A 17,306-nucleotide genomic window follows, 5' to 3' on the forward strand; every position below is an offset into this window, starting at 1 on the left:
ACTATTAAAGTATTAAGAGTAAGAATTAATACATTTTTAAACAAAATTATATTATCATAAATATTTAGATTTCAAATGCCCCTGAATTGTCTCATACTCTAAAATACTGAGCATTGAGAGGAAAAAGGGAGGAACTGTTTTGTATATTATAATAAATGTATTCCTGTTACGACATTTCTATGACACATGTAAAGGAATGCATGCTATGAAATATATATTTTAAAGTTGGCAAACCTTATATGTATTTATGTATGTATGTATATATATATATATATATATATATATATATATATATATATATATATATACAGTATATTTATATATATATACACTATATAGAGAGAGAGAGAGAGAGAGAGAGACATTCTGCCTACCACGACGAGCTGCTTTCATGTGGGGATCTGTTGATGTTTGTATACACTTTAGGCTGGTCACAATGGCATTTACATATATATATATTTCCTCTGGACTAGTGACTTTCTTTCCCTGTCTAGTAAACTATAGTGATGTTTTTCTATCCCTGTATGTGTGTGTGTATATATATATATATATATATATATATATATATATATATATAAATATATATATATATATACACAGGTTGTGCACCCCGATTATATTTCACTGTGCTAAGCTGTTTGGACTTATATATATGAATAATGTGCAATTTGTATAGTTATTACCATCTTAAAGCAAACATTTAACATTGTAAAATACATTTTCAGTGCCATATGACAGATTAAATTTATCAAAGGAAATGAAAAGTGGAGCTGAACAATAAAGTGAGGAAATTCTTAACAAGCACTCTCTTGTTTATATCATGGTTAAACAAAATATATAGAAAAGAACTGAAAGTATAGTTGTCAAACAAGTTTTTTAGCTTCACATTGTTAATTACAGATGAAAAAACAAACACTCTGTCTTAAAATGGGCTCAACAATGCTTTGATTATAAAGAAAACAAAATAGCAAGATACAAAAAAATCTCCTCACTTACCAATATCACAAGCTTAAGTTTTTTCTCAGCAGCTGTTCGATCTAAAAGAAGAAAAACTAAAGTAAACAGAAAACAAAAATAGAAAGACAGACATCCAGATCGTATTGGTTTCATTTGGGTGAGATTTTTTGTTTCTTAATCTTGCTGAACAGGTAGATCTGCCGGGCCAGACATGGAATGAGAAATTTAAAGTATACTGGGTGGAGCCATGCTAAAGTAAATATCATCAAAGGTGACAATAAATCTTCCCACAAAACTTGCAACATATCTCAGGAATTTCCAGATGGAGTTAATATGTATATATACTTATGTATATGTTTTCATATATGTATGCATATCTATCAAGGCTGGATTGGCCTACCAGCATACCAGGAGATTTCCGGTGGGCTGCAGCAGCTGGGACTGACCAGCTACAATTTAAGGGGGTGCTGCTGGTCAGGTAATCAACCTGTATCAATTGTATTTTCTCCTTTGAGCTATATGTATTAAGATCATATAGTGTTTACATGTACATTTTATTTCCTAGACCATGTACTATTTTAGTAGCCCTACTTTGATTTCTAATGTCTAGTGAAATTACACAGTGACACACTGTAGCCACCAATCAGCAAGCACTACCCAGGGTGCTGAACTAAAAATGGGACGGTTCCTAACCTTACATTCCTTATTTTTTTAAACAAAGATAGCAAGAGAACGAAGGAAAAAATATAATAGGAGTAAATTAGAAAGTTGCTTAAAATTGAATGCTCTATCTGAATCGTGAAATAAAAAAAATGTGGGTTTAGTGTCCCTTTAATTCTGAAAAAAATATTGGTGAAAGAGTACAGGCATATCTTGTTTTTTTGCACTTCCCAGATATTTTTTCAAATTGAAGGTTTGTGGCAACCCTGTGTTGAGCAAGTCTATCTCTGACCTTTTCCAACATATATACACATATAAACACATAAATACATATGTATACACATATATACACACCTATATATACACACCACCAGCAAAAGATTATGGGGCCAAATTATCAAGGGCCGAATGGCCCTGAATACCCCTGTTTCTGCGCGAGCCTTCATGCTCGCCGGAAACAGGAGTTAAGAAGCAGCGGTCTTAAGACCGTTGCTCCTTAACTTGTCCGCCGCCTCTGAGGCTGCAGACATCAATCCGCACGATGACATACGATCAGGTTGATTGACACCCCATGAATCTGCAGGGGGCGGCATTGCACAAGCAGTTCACTAGAACTGCTTGTGCAATGTCAAATGTCGACAGCGTATGCTGTCGGCATTCAGCCATGTCTGGCGGACATGATACGCTACATCGTATCATGTCCGTCAGACATTGGTAAATCAGCCCCTATGACTCACTGAAGGCTGAGATGATGGTTAGCATTTTTTAGCAATAAAGTATTTTTTAATTAAGGTATGTACATTTGTTTAGACATAATACTATTCCACACTTAGTAGACTACAGTAAAATGTAAATATAACTTTTATATGCACTGAGAAAAAAAAAAATAGTGTGACTCACTTTATTGCCATATTCGCTTTATTGAGGTGGTCTAGAACCAAACCTGCAATATGTTCGAGGTAAACCTGTATAACAGTAATTCCCTTGAAAACACACACTGACACACACACAGGCACACACTCATACACGGACACACATACTCATACAAAATTGTATTTGGAGCACTGAAGCAAGGCTAACTGTGACTAAATTGCTATGAAAAGGAAATCAATGATAAATCTTTGTTGTCTAATTAATGTACTGCTTGTAATTTGATGCAGTCACTTTAACCCCCAGAGTGCCATGAACGTAAATTTAATGTGCACTTGTACTTAGCTCCGGAGCCAAGCATGATAAATTGAAATTGATCAGCTCTCTACTATTGTTGATGGAATAGTACAGGTATTGAACAATTCTTCTATACAATTTAAATTTGTTAAACGAAAGAAAAAATATAACCTTTTCTAATCTATATATTAAATCTATCTATCTATCTATCTATCTATCTATCTATCTATCTATCTATCTATCTATCTATCTATCGTTTAAGTTTGAAGGACTGTGAATTGGATGTTAATTTGTGTAAATGTGTCAGTTTTGTGGCTCTCTCATTAACTGGAAATGGTTTAAGTAAAGCAAAAAGAAAATGCACTAGTTACAATCATCTCCAAAGCAGCAATGCACTTTTGTATCTAATTAAAACAGCTCTCTACTAGTGTTGATGGAATATTACAGGGATGAAAAAATTGTTCTATACAATTTAAATTTGTTAAAAGAAAGAAAAAAATATAATCTTTTCTAATCAATATATTTAATCTGTCTGTCTATCTATCTATGTATCCTAATCTCTATCTATATATCCAAATCTCTATCTATATATCCAAATCTCTATCTATGTATCCTAATCTCTATCTATATATCCAAATCTCTATCTATATATCCTAATCTCTATCTATATATCCAAATCTCTATCTATATATCCAAATCTCTATCTATGTATCCTAATCTCTATCTATATATCCAAATCTCTATCTATATATCCTAATCTCTATCTATATATCCTAATCTCTATCTATATATCCTAATCTCTATCTATATATCCTAATCTCTATCTATCTATCCAAATCTCTATCTATATATCCAAATCTCTATCTATATATCCTAATCTCTATCTATCTATCTATCTATCTATCTATCTATCTATCTATCTATCTATCTATCTATCTATCTATCTATCCTAATCTCTATCTATCCATCCATCCATCTATCCTAATCTCTATCCATCTATCCTAATCTCTATCTATCCATCCATCCATCCATCCATCCTAATCTCTATCCATCTATCCTAATCTCTATCTATCCATCCATCCATCCATCCATCCATCCATCCATCCATCCATCCATCCATCCATCTATCCATCCATCCATCTATCCATCTATCTATCTACCTACCTACCTACCTATCTGTGGGACTGTTTAGTGTTTGAAAATGTTTTTATTGGTGATTGGATGTTAATTTGTGTAAATGTGGCAGTTTTGTGGCTCTCTCATTAACTGGAAACGGTTTAAGTAAAGGGCATAGTGCAAAAAGAAAATGCACTAGTTACAATCATCTCCAAAGCAGCAATGCACTTTTGTATCTATTTGATCAGATTTCTACTAGTGTCGATGGAATAGTACAGGGATGAAACAATTGTTCTATACAATTTAAATTTGTTAAAAGAAAGAAAAAAAATATATTTTCTAATCTATATATTTAATCTGTCTGTCTATCTATCTATATAACCTAATCTCTATCTATCTATCTATCTATCTATCTATCTATCTATCTATCTATCTATCTATCTATCTATCTATCTATCTATCTATCTATCTATCTATCCATCTATCCTAATTTCTATCCATCTATCCTAATCTCCATCCATCCATCCATCCATCCATCCATCTTAATCCCCATCCATCCATCTATCTATCCATCTATCTATCTATCTATCTATCTATCTATCTATCTATCTATCTATCTATCTATCTATTGTTTAAGTTTGAAGGACTGTTTAGTGTTAGAAAATGTTTTTATTGGTGCTTGTGACTTTGAAGATTCAATTAGACCATGTAATTTTAAACGGCTTTCCAATTTACCTCTATTATATAATTAGTTTTGTTCTCTTGGTTTGGCTACATTTATCCACCAATCAGCAAGTGCTACCCAGGGTTCTGAACCAAAAATGGGCTGACTCCTAACCTTACATTCCTGCTTTTCAAATAAAGATACCAAGAGAACAAAGAACATTTGATAATAGGAGTAAATTAGAAAGCTGCTTAAAATTGCATAATTTTTTTTTATTAAAGAAAAAAATATGGGTTTCATATCCCTTTAAGTCAGTAATGAGGATTGTGTGCGTCATTGTGGTAAAGGAATGTGCTGGAGTGCAATATATTGGAATGAACCAGTGTTAAATAGACTGTTGCCATTTTCCTGGATTATATGTGGAAAACGTGCTGTTTGTTTGGTTTGATGGGGTAGATTTATTAAATATACAGGTAATAAGGGAGGCGCTAAGAAAAGCCAAAGGTATCAAGCACTTAAAATTTAATAAAAACACATAAGCATACAATAACATATGTATAGGGGACGTCTCCCCAAAACGAAATACTAATAAATAAAAACTAAAATACTAAAAGATGCAATTGATAAAACTTCCACAGATTTAAAACCATATAATTTGTATAGAGCAGTCCCAATCAGTTTGTTTTAGTAGGGTCAGATAGAAATGTCTTTACTCCATATAAAATGTAACTGAGTCTGTGGTCAGCGTCTCACTAGTCAAATACCACCAAGCTGCCAAATTGATAGAGCAATAGCTGCCAAACAGTGTAAGTGGATAATATTATACTTGCAATTCCAAAGTTCTCTTACTGTGTAAGATATCACTTTAGCAGAACATTCAGCCGTGTACTTTACCAGATCCTTATCCGTGAAGTAGATGTCTTTTCCCCTTGCCCGGTATTCACCTCGAGCGGGGCCGACTGAAACTTTCCGGCGTCTGACGTCACTGAAAGATGTTCAGACGCCGGAAAGTTTCAGTCGGCCCCGCTCGAGGTGAATACCGGGCAAGGGGAAAAGACATCTACTTCACGGATAAGGATCTGGTAAAGTACACGGCTGAATGTTCTGCTAAAGTGATATCTTACACAGTAAGAGAACTTTGGAATTGCAAGTATAATATTATCCACTTACACTGTTTGGCAGCTATTGCTCTATCAATTTGGCAGCTTGGTGGTATTTGACTAGTGAGACGCTGACCACAGACTCAGTTACATTTTATATGGAGTAAAGACATTTCTATCTGACCCTACTAAAACAAACTGATTGGGACTGCTCTATACAAATTATATGGTTTTAAATCTGTGGAAGTTTTATCAATTGCATCTTTTAGTATTTTAGTTTTTATTTATTAGTATTTCGTTTTGGGGAGACGTCCCCTATACATATGTTATTGTATGCTTATGTGTTTTTATTAAATTTTAAGTGCTTGATACCTTTGGCTTTTCTTAGCGCCTCCCTTATTACCTGTATATTTTCTCTCTTATTTTAGACAACTGTAGGGATATTTGTCTTTTTAAGGGGGTGTTTGGTTATCGATTTGGCCTAGCGCACCTTTCTCTCCCCTTTATTTTAGATTTATTAAATGCCGGGCGGACATGATTCGCTCTAGCGAATCATGTCCGCACGACATCACTAAATGCCGACAGCATACGATGTTGGAATTTAACATTGCACAAGCATTTCTTGTGAAAAGTTTGTGCAATGCCGCCCCCTGCACATTTGCTTCCAATCGGTCGCTAGCAGGGGGTGTCAATCATCTTGATCGTATGATGGTGGACAAGTTAAGGAGCAGTGGTCTTATGACTGCTGCTTCTTAACTTAAGTTTCCGGCAAGCCGGAAACTTTGGGCGGACAAAGCAGCATTCGCTGCTCGATAAATCTCACCATATAAGTGTTTTGCTTGTTTAGAACTATGTAGGATGCACTAATACAAAAATATATACTGCATTATCCAGTTTGAAATAAAGAAAATTAGCTAAAACAAAATTAAGAAGCTATGCAGCAAGCAGTAAAATGGCTTTTACTGGCATTTAAGGGGTTAGTAACAGTTCTATGCTTTTACTTACTTTTTCAACCTTGACAACTCCCATTTACATGTTGCTCAGCTGCTTTAATGCAGGTTTCCTTCAAAGAAAAATCCCAACTGTCTGTTGAGCTTTTATGGGAGGAGAGCCGTCTAATGTCTACAGTAAAATTGACACTTTGCTTGGGAGCTGCTGAAATGTTAGCCCCAATGTCTCCTGCCAGCTGCATACTGGGAGTGCAGAATTATTAGGCAAATGAGTATTTTGACCACATCATCCTCTTTATGCATGTTGTCTTACTCCAAGCTGTATAGGCTTGAAAGCCTACTACCAATTAAGCATATTAGGTGATGTGCATCTCTGTAATGAGAAGGGGTGTGGTCTAATGACATCAACACCCTATATCAGGTGTGCATAATTATTAGGCAACTTCCTTTGCTTTGGCAAAATGGGTCAAAAGAAGGACTTGACAGGCTCAGAAAAGTCAAAATAGTGAGATATCTTGCAGAGGGATGCAGCACTCTTAAAATTGCAAAGCTTCTGAAGCGTGATCATCGAACAATCAAGCGTTTCATTCAAAATAGTCAACAGGGTCGCAAGAAGCATGTGGAAAAACCAAGGCGCAAAATAACTGCCCATGAACTGAGAAAAGTCAAGCGTGCAGCTGCCAAGATGCCACTTGCCACCAGTTTGGCCATATTTCAGAGCTGCAACATCACTGGAGTGCCCAAAAGCACAAGGTGTGCAATACTCAGAGACATGGCCAAGGTAAGAAAGGCTGAAAGACGACCACCACTGAACAAGACACACAAGCTGAAACGTCAAGACTAGGCCAAGAAATATCTCAAGACTGATTTTTCTAAGGTTTTATGGACTGATGAAATGAGAGTGAGTCTTGATGGGCCAGATGGATGGGCCCGTGGCTGGATTGGTAAAGGGCAGAGAGCTCCAGTCCGACTCAGACGCCAGCAAGGTGGAGGTGGAGTACTGGTTTGGGCTGGTATCATCAAAGATGAGCTTGTGGGGCCTTTTCGGGTTGAGGATGGAGTCAAGCTCAACTCCCAGTCCTACTGCCAGTTTCTGGAAGACACCTTCTTCAAGCAGTGGTACAGGAAGAAGTCTGCATCCTTCAAGAAAAACATGATTTTCATGCAGGACAATGCTCCATCACACGGGTCCAAGTACTCCACAGCGTGGCTGGCAAGAAAGGGTATAAAAGAAGAAAATCTAATGACATGGCCTCCTTGTTCACCTGATCTGAACCCCATTGAGAACCTGTGGTCCATCATCAAATGTGAGATTTACAAGGAGGGAAAACAGTACACCTCTCTGAACAGTGTCTGGGAGGCTGTGGTTGCTGCTGCACGCAATGTTGATGGTGAACAGATCAAAACACTGACAGAATCCATGGATGGCAGGCTTTTGAGTGTCCTTGCAAAGAAAGGTGGCTATATTGGTCACTGATTTGTTTTTGTTTTGTTTTTGAATGTCAGAAATGTATATTTGTGAATGTTGAGATGTTATATTGGTTTCACTGGTAAAAATAAATAATTGAAATGGATATATATTTGTTTTTTGTTAAGTTGCCTAATAATTATGCACAGTAATAGTCACCTGCACACACAGATATCCCCCTAAAATAGCTATAACTAAAAACAAACTAAAAACTACTTCTAAAACTATTCAGCTTTGATATTAATGAGTTTTTTGGGTTCATTGAGAACATGGTTGTTGTTCAATAATAAAATTAATCCTCAAAAATACAACTTGCCTAATAATTCTGCACTCCCTGTATAGTAATACTGAAAGTTTTTTTCCCAATACATTTTTTGCAATTTGTTGGGAGCGATATCCGGTTTTTCTCTGCTTTTTGCTTGTGATGGAAATGGTGCGCGTGTTATGAGTTGAAAGTAAACGCATCCACTTAAGTGCAATCTCGTGTAAAGGGAAGGGGATAAAAAAAAAAAGTTGCATAAAACACAACAGGCTAGATTATGAGTGGAGAGCTATTTATTAATCACGCTCTTGCGCTAACTCTGCTAAAAGGTAAGCTTTTTGCACGTCGGGTAAAATAAAAAGTTTTTGTTCTCGTGCTAACCAATGCATGCAAAAAGCCAAACTTTAGATATCGGGGCCATATTAAATGTATTGCTCCATAGAAATCAATGGAGCAAGAAAAGTGGGACAAAAACCTAACACCCTTACTCACGCGCAAACCCGATCAGATATTCTCAAGTGCGCTAAGCCAACATGAAAACATGAATATTTCACATTCCAATGTTCTTCACATAGCAAAATATGTTCTTTTTAATCATAAATACATATTTCTACATATATCTGATGTTTTTTTGGTACTATATATATCTATACATATATATATATATATATATATATATATATATATATATATTTATATATACTGTATATATAAAGTGCAATCCAGGAACCAGCACTCCCTCAACTTAATCCAAGCATCCAGGGTGCACTGCAAATTCAATACAAATGTCAAAGACAGACAGGCACTCTCCAGTTTTCATTTAGCAAAATATTTGTTTAATAAAGGTAACGTTTTGGGGTTAACTTCTTCCTCAGACCATTAAAAAAGTAATTAAATCTTACCACCTTATATCCCGGCCATAACCATGATCGTTATGACCCTGGCCATCCAGTGACCTGGTCGTGCAACTGCGCATGCCCACCAAGTGCTATAGAAGCTCCATAGGCACAAAAATCTAAAAATGTCAAAAGAACCAGAAGAACGTTATTCACTTCGTTGCACACTCACAACAATGTTAAACATATTTCAATACATTTGTAGATGGCTACAACATCATGTTATAATCCTTTATTTATTTATGTATCACACAGAAACCTGGCAATGTATTAGGAATCAAATTATATATTTTAAATAAATTATTACCTGTTTGTAGAAATAAAAGAGTGCTGAAATCCCTTGCCTTGGAAGAGAGGATATAGCTATCCTATATTTTTCTTCCTTTATATATATATATATATATATATATATATATATATATATATATATATATATATATATATATATATAGTCTATGGATTATTTAGAATATTTTACTGTATGTATAATAATGTTAATATTTTTTTATTAATATTTTTTAATAGTTTATATTTAATAATTCAAAAAGGGCAATGAAGATAGCAATTCTTCAAGTGTGCTAACCTGACCACGTTAGTCCTAAGTTACGAACCCCAAAGCGCTTTAAGTATATTTTACATTTCCATATTCTCCACATAATGTACTTTTTTTATTAAATGTATATTTCTATATATATCTGATACTGTTAATATAAAATACATAGGAATAGGAATAGATTTATAGGTATTATATATATATTTACAATAAAATGTACTTAGTTTAGTATGTGAAGAACATTTGACTGTGATATTTTAAAAATTCATGTCGGGTTAGCACGTGATAATAGGTGTTAGTTTTTTTCCAGTTTGCACTCTCCATTGATTTCTATGGGGAGAATACATTAACGCGGTAGCCATATTTTGTTGGTGACCACTTCTTACTTTCAACTCGTAATACAAGCTCAAACTAATGTGCACAAAAAGCTTTCCTCTAAGGAAGTTAACGCACGAGCAGGAGATCAAAATAGCGCTCCACTAGTAATCTAGCCCTTAATTTAACTTGCACCAATAAAAGGGAAACTAACCTTCCAAACTGCTCCATAACTGTGCCTTCCTCTGTACCCTGCTATGTCCCCCTCCCTATAACTTCACTGCTTAGAGGATATGTGGTTAAAGAACCAGTCAACACAGTAGATTTGCATAATCAACAAATGCAAGATAACAAGACAATGCAATAGCACTTAGTCTGAACTTCAAATGAGTAGTAGATTTTTTTTTCTGACAATTTTAAAAGTTGTCTATTTCCACTCCCTCTGTACCATGTGACAGCCATCAGCCATTCACAAATGCATACACGTACCATGTGACAGACATCAGCCATTCACAAATGCATACACACTTATTCTTGCACATGCTCTGTAGGAGCTGGTAACTCAAAACGTTTAAATATTAAAAGAATGTGCACATTTTGTTAATGGAAGTAATTGGGAAAGTTGTTTAAAATGGTATGCTCTATCTGAATAATGAAAGTTTAATTTTGATTGAGTGTCCCTTTAAGGTGCAAATGATGTGCACTAAATTAAGGGGAGGAGTCTTCTAAATCTCAGGGGCCTGATTGTCTTCTGACATTCCACCCTTGCTGCAAGTGCTAGTCTGTAACCCTGCCTATCTGCCAGTTACTATGACAACAGCGTATGCACAGGGAATTAGCAACTTCATGATTGGGGGGCACAAGGGAGGTACAATTGTATACTCCTCTTAGCGACACCACTGGGGATACTTGCCTATATGTGCTAATTGGATATACAATAATTTTTTTGGTTCTATAAAGTAATAAAAAATATATATTAACACTATTACAATTGTGCTTTTATCTTGTTTCAGACGCTCAGAAAAGTTGGAAACCCTAAACATACCATCAATCAAATGTACAATTTGCAATAAAGAAGCCAATGTCTAGGCTCCCATTACTTTTCTAGAAAATCAAGCACGTGACGTTGATTATGATTAATATTCTGATTACAGTAGACCAAATGCTATGCCTGAGACAGAAGATTAGTTTGCTGTCCCCATTGTTACCAACCCTATTATGTTTTCTTACAAGAAATAATTTACAGATTTACTAACATTATATTTTTCATTTTTCATAAAACAATTATCATATCACAAAGTGACTATATGATCACCACATATATAAAAAAAAAGAATAATTGTTATCATTTAATTTGAGTGTAAACATTTACTTTTTGAAATTAAAATTTCCTTTAAATTAGATAATTCAGTTAAGGCTGTGAATGTTTTATTCTTTGTGAATAGTATTGTAGCATTAGAATACTAAGTGACTTGCTTATGCCAGTGCCAATGTATAGCATTTTGTAACACCATAGAAATACTGATTGTTACATTTAAAGGGACATAGAACCCAAACTGTTTTCTTTTATGATTCAGGTAAAGCATGCAATGTTAAACAATGTTCCAGTTTACTTTTTTTTTTTTTAAATTACATTTTTATTAAAGTTTAGGTATTTTACAACAAGAAAGGCAAAATTGTCCACGTACATTACAGACATAAAGTTAATATGTGTACATATAGTAAGTAAAAATGAACACACAATGGAATACAGGTATTGCAGTTATAGGTGTCACATCCAGGCCATCATGAAAGTACAGTAATTGCCAATGTGCTTTGTTCTTTTGGTATCATTTGTTTTTTTTTTTAACAAAGGATAACTAGAGAACAAAGCAAATTAGTTAACATAAGTAAATTAGAAGGCTGTTTAAAATTGCATGAATCATTAAAGTTTTTACTTTATTGTCCCTTTAATGCTACAACATTAATTATTTTTTACTCTACTGATAGTGTAGTCCTTCTCAAACAAAATCTGGAGATAGAGGGAAAATAGCTGTATATCAGCAGAATAAGTTGTCAGTCCAATCTTCTATTGAAGGACATAAAGCAAAAAACAGAGGCTGCTCAACAATGTTTAATCTTAGAAGTTTAACTTTAAAGAGATAAACAACTCACAGCTTGGATAGAGTTTATAACAAAAATGCGTATTCAGGCATTCTGGGTATTCCAATTGCTGGCAGCCAGCACACAGCTTTAATGTAATAAATCTTTTAAAGGAGAGTGTAAACACCAATCACATGCACTTGCTAGGAAATTAAACTACATACTGAATAGTTTTGGTGCCTTTATAGAGCTCAAAAAATATATAATACCTAGGAGACCATAACCAAAAATATGCCATCACAGCTGATGTACTCATTAAAATGCTTTATCAAGGATACTCAGTCCAGAAGGTTAACAGACAGTGCACGCTACTCAGGGCTACTGCAAAAACTCAATATAGTGAACTAAAAAGTCCATGTAGCAGCACAAACTTGAAAACAGAATATATTTATTGTATCCACAAAATGTAACAAAGTAACATTTTGTTATTACACCTCTTAATCAACATCAAGACTAAAAAGAATCAATTTATCAGTCGTTAAACAGTGACTCAAATTTTAAAAAAAAATTACCATCATCTTTGATAAATGAGTCAGATACAGTAAGGACGTAAAATATGATCAAGTTAGATAGCAATATTACTAAACACTGTGGGCCAGATTACAATTGGCGCGCTAACAGTTACTCGCAAAAGCGTATTACAAATTGAAAGTAGACACAAACATGAGAGCGCAATCATGATTTATGATAGAATCATTAGCGCGTCCTCAGAGCTCTGAATAACTGTTTTGCAAAACAAAAAAGTTGCACAAAACACATCAAAAATACATTACAAAGTAATTTACACTCATAATTACACTATCTAAAATCAATTATTAAAAAAAATATTGCACAAAAAAGTTATAAGGGCCCAAAGATATGCGGTTTCAGGTGTTGAGACACATACTTATAGATGTCTAAAGATGCATATGTATGTACATATAAATGTCTATATGTATTTACAGACATATACAGTATATATATATATACATAGATATGTATACATATATAGGCATATATATATAAGTGCATTGAAGTAGCTGAAAACATGTACAATCATATTTATGCAATATTCATATTTAATAAAGTGTTATACTGTGTATTTACTGTAATTATTTCACATTCTAATGTACTTCACATAGGGGAATATGTTGTAAGTATTTATAAATAGATATTTCTATATATATCTGTCTATATCTATAACTATATATATATATATATATATATATATATATAAAACCATCTATATACTGTATATAGGTAAAGATACAGTACATATTGTACCAAAATACCATCTGAAATACAGTATGTTAAAATATGTATTTATAAATAAATAGAACATATTCTGCTATGTGAAGAACATTGGAATGTAAAATATTCATATGTTTATGTCGTTTAATGCACTTGACAAAATGCGATCGGGTTTGCACTCGAGTAGGGTGTTAGGTTTTTCCCCCACTTTTTTGCTCCATTGACTTCAATGGAGTAATACGTTAACAAGGTTGCAATATTCAAAGTTCGCCTTTTTGCAGGTATCGGGTTAGCACATATGCAAACATTTTTTACTTTCAACTTGTAATACGAGCAGTACCCAACATGTGCACAAACCTTACTTCTAGCGAAGTTAGCGCATGAGCGGGAGCAATAAGTAAGGCTCCATTTGTAATGTGGCCCTGTGAGTGTAATGATATGAGTCGGAGTCATGAAATTCAGCATATGATTAGACGACATTGGAATATACTTAAAATGTACAATCCTGATATTCCTAAATTTCCAAATACCTTCAATGCCAACATACAGGAGGAGTAAGCATTTGAAAGATATGCTAGTTAGGACTGATAAAGGCACTGCTGTTGATGGGAATAAATTATACATAACCTCTTAAAATAAGGGTTGTTTCCTGTGTTTAAAACATTCCTGTTGCAGTAATTTGGTTAAGGTATCTGTTTGTTTTATCATCCAGAGAAAGGTATGAAGTATAATATGCATGGTTACTACATATGTCAAACTAGTTTTGTAATATATATGGTAAAATGCCCTTGTGGGCAGGTCTGTATAGATGAAACCATTTGGACACAATAGGAAAATTTGATTGTAGGGGATAATTGTAGTGAGTTGTTCTATGAACAGTTACAAGGTTAGGTTACAGGCATTTACAGCACCACCTTATGGTGGTGTCAATCAGTGTTTTATGCAATATTATGGGAGTAATTCCAAAATGATGCTTTGTTACATTTTATGGATACTATAATTATATTATTTTTTCAAGTTTGTGCTACTACAAGGGCTTTTTTTGTACTCACTAAAATACCCTACTGCTAAGGAAACATTGGGACTTTGAAAACAAGAGGAGGAGAAGGAATGATTTGCACCTTGGGACCTCCCTGGTACATTAAAAACTCTGAATGACTACACTTGTTTTTTCAAATACTTCCCAAAATACATTCCTAGTTACTAGGTGTGTTTTTATAGGGCAATCCTCTGCCCCTTTAAAATAAATTCATCAAATCATTTAACTACCAGCAGCTAAAGGACATATCTATAAACAGGCAAGTAACTATCCAAAATGGATGAATGAAAAGATGAGTTTACAAAGGCAGCCTGAACTGCGTACATAGTTAACATAATAGACATATAAATATATATACCAGTAAACAAATAAGTGAACATGAATATACTTAATGCTTAACGTGTACTTTCACCAGATTTTTATATACAATTTATATAAAACAGTCACATTGTGTCTGCTTCAAGCTATATTTACACAGACACAAATATCTTACTTCTATCATTCTCTTTCACTTTTAGTCTTATATTGGTATAGCTATATATTTTACCAAGAAAGCAGAATATATATAAAAATATATATTTATGAATAAAAAGAACATATTTTGCTATGTGAAGAACATTGGAATTTGAAATATTCATATTTCATGTCCGTTTAGCACACTTGAGAAAATGTGATTGGGTGCGCAACATGTTGGGTGTTTTTCTTTTTCTACTTTTCGGGCTCCTTTGAAGTCTATGGGGGAATATGTTAATAAGGTTGCAATATTCTAATTTTGACTTTTTTCACATCGGGTTAGTGTGTTTTAACTTGTAATACGTGTGCTACCCGACACCTGCAGAAAGCAGAAGTGGAGAGGGGTTAACACGTGAGCGGATGTGCAAACTACCGCCCCACTCGTAATCTAGCCCTAAATAGGCTGAACCTGCAGTTAAAGCAGACCTTCTAATGTTATCTATGTCTAAACATAAAGGCTAATAGTTAGGTATTTTAATGCTAATTATAGTTGAAGGTTAAATGAGCACAACCAGCTACTTCAGATAAAAAAAATCTCTCTTTCCTACCCCCACTTAGAGATTAATTATTGCTATTGTCCAATGTTTATATAGATTAGGTGGTGGTTTCTACCGGCAAAGCAGCTATTTAAAATAACACAATGAATGCAAAGGAGCTGTTTGCAGCCAAATAAATATACTCTAGCAGATAAAATGGACTACTAGAAACACATTAAAGGGAAGACAATTTTGTAAAATGAGTAAAGTATTCTTGTATGAAAAATAGATTTTTTTTTTAAAATGGAGACTTTTTTTTAAGAAAAGTCTAAGGATTCAGTAATAGCTTGTGGCTGCTGCTGCACAGTGTGGTTCATCCGTTTCTCTGCCTACCCTGTCATTTTATCAAGAGATTGTTCCCCACAGCCCCCAAAACAGCAAAAGCCAAGGTAAACCGTACAGTTCATCTATGCAGAAACTGCATGGAGTTTACATATGCAGGGATGGTGCTAGGGTTTTTATTTACACAGGCAAAGACACATCTTGCCCCCACAGCCGATGAAATTATATAAAACAAATTAACCTAGAGGCAGGATAACCTCTTTTCTTTTTAACCATTATATCTAGATTGATACTAGCATGTCTAACAGGAAAATGTATCAAGCTGCAGGAAGACAAGTTCTCAAGCAGAGAACCTGTCCACCTGCAATTGCCACTTGGCAAAATTTAAGACTGCAGACAAGCTCTCTTATTCAATTCTGCCCCCTTTTCTTGGGCAATCGATTGCAAGAAAGCAGGGCCTGTCAATCACTCAGAATAAGTGAGTTTGAGATGGTTTGTCTGTCACATAGGATAAGAAGCAGAGACTGCTTGTTAAATTTGTGGTTGTGGACTAACTCTTGAAAGCCTGAACTGAAAGTTCTCAGAAGCTGCAAATGCATTTCGATAAATTTAGTATATATATATATATTATATATATATATATATATATATATATATATATATATATATATATATATATATATATATATATATATATATATATATATAAATATATATAAATATAAAGTATACATTTTTCAAGCCCTACAACAGATCACATTACCTTGCAGTGGAGTATTGGCAAGTTTTGGCCAGGTGATCAGTACAACTCAAACTTATTTTAAACAAGTGTCCCTGTATAGTGATGATAATAAACATTTAAACACTAAAAAACACAACACTTGACACTATATGATAATACAAGGCATCTATTCACTAGTAAACATGCTGCACTATATAATTAATGCAGAGTACCTATACACTGATAACAAATATGCTGCACTGTATAATGTTGTTGATGGTTCATACACTAAAAACAGAAGAGGCCGCCCTGTATAATGATGTTGGGTGTCTATACACTGATGGTGAGCAGTCTGTGCTGCAGAAGGATGCAGAACATTTATACACTGAAAATGGAAGTGGAGGGCCCTCTAGTGGGGCTGTAACAAAATTAAGGGATAACTGAGTTTTGGGAAGTCTCCCTAAGTGTGATGCGGGAATCCAGACGTGGACCCATTGCTCAGTGTGCCTAGAGGGATATGGCTGCACCTCACTGACGAGGCCCACAATAGGCCGAAACGTACGTCTGCTGTTTTGCTGTTTCTATCGTTTAGAGAGGGATTGCCTAGTATTTCGGGGCTGTACTGTACTGTTAAGTCAGGATCAGACTCACACGCTTCAGGAAAGTTATTCTCTGTGAAAGGCACATGTTGAGCAAAAAGAGGCTGCTTCTTGTGTGTTAACTAGCCATAGAACA

The 17,306-nt window shown here is 34.5% G+C and overlaps 1 protein-coding gene and 1 long non-coding RNA gene across 4 annotated transcripts in view; one reads left to right on the top strand and one right to left on the bottom strand.

Annotated features, from left to right (window-relative positions):
* ACP3 (acid phosphatase 3) overlaps positions 1 to 1,168 on the bottom strand; it is a 156,007-nt gene extending 154,839 nt beyond the window's left edge. For both annotated transcript variants that reach the window (XM_053714294.1, XM_053714293.1), the window contains exon 1: positions 997 to 1,168. In XM_053714294.1, the coding sequence (XP_053570269.1) occupies positions 997 to 1,110 (114 nt within the window). In that variant the 5' untranslated portion in view covers positions 1,111 to 1,168. The remainder of the gene's footprint in view (positions 1 to 996) is intronic.
* Positions 1 to 11,501, top strand: part of LOC128660447 (uncharacterized) — a 75,428-nt gene extending 63,927 nt beyond the window's left edge. For both annotated transcript variants that reach the window (XR_008402532.1, XR_008402533.1), the window contains exon 3: positions 11,122 to 11,501. This is a non-coding gene — a long non-coding RNA (uncharacterized LOC128660447). The remainder of the gene's footprint in view (positions 1 to 11,121) is intronic.
* The last annotated feature ends 5,805 nt before the right edge of the window (positions 11,502 to 17,306 follow it).

The sequence above is a fragment of the Bombina bombina genome, chromosome 5, assembly GCF_027579735.1.
Source record: "Bombina bombina isolate aBomBom1 chromosome 5, aBomBom1.pri, whole genome shotgun sequence".
Lineage (NCBI taxonomy): Eukaryota > Metazoa > Chordata > Amphibia > Anura > Bombinatoridae > Bombina > Bombina bombina.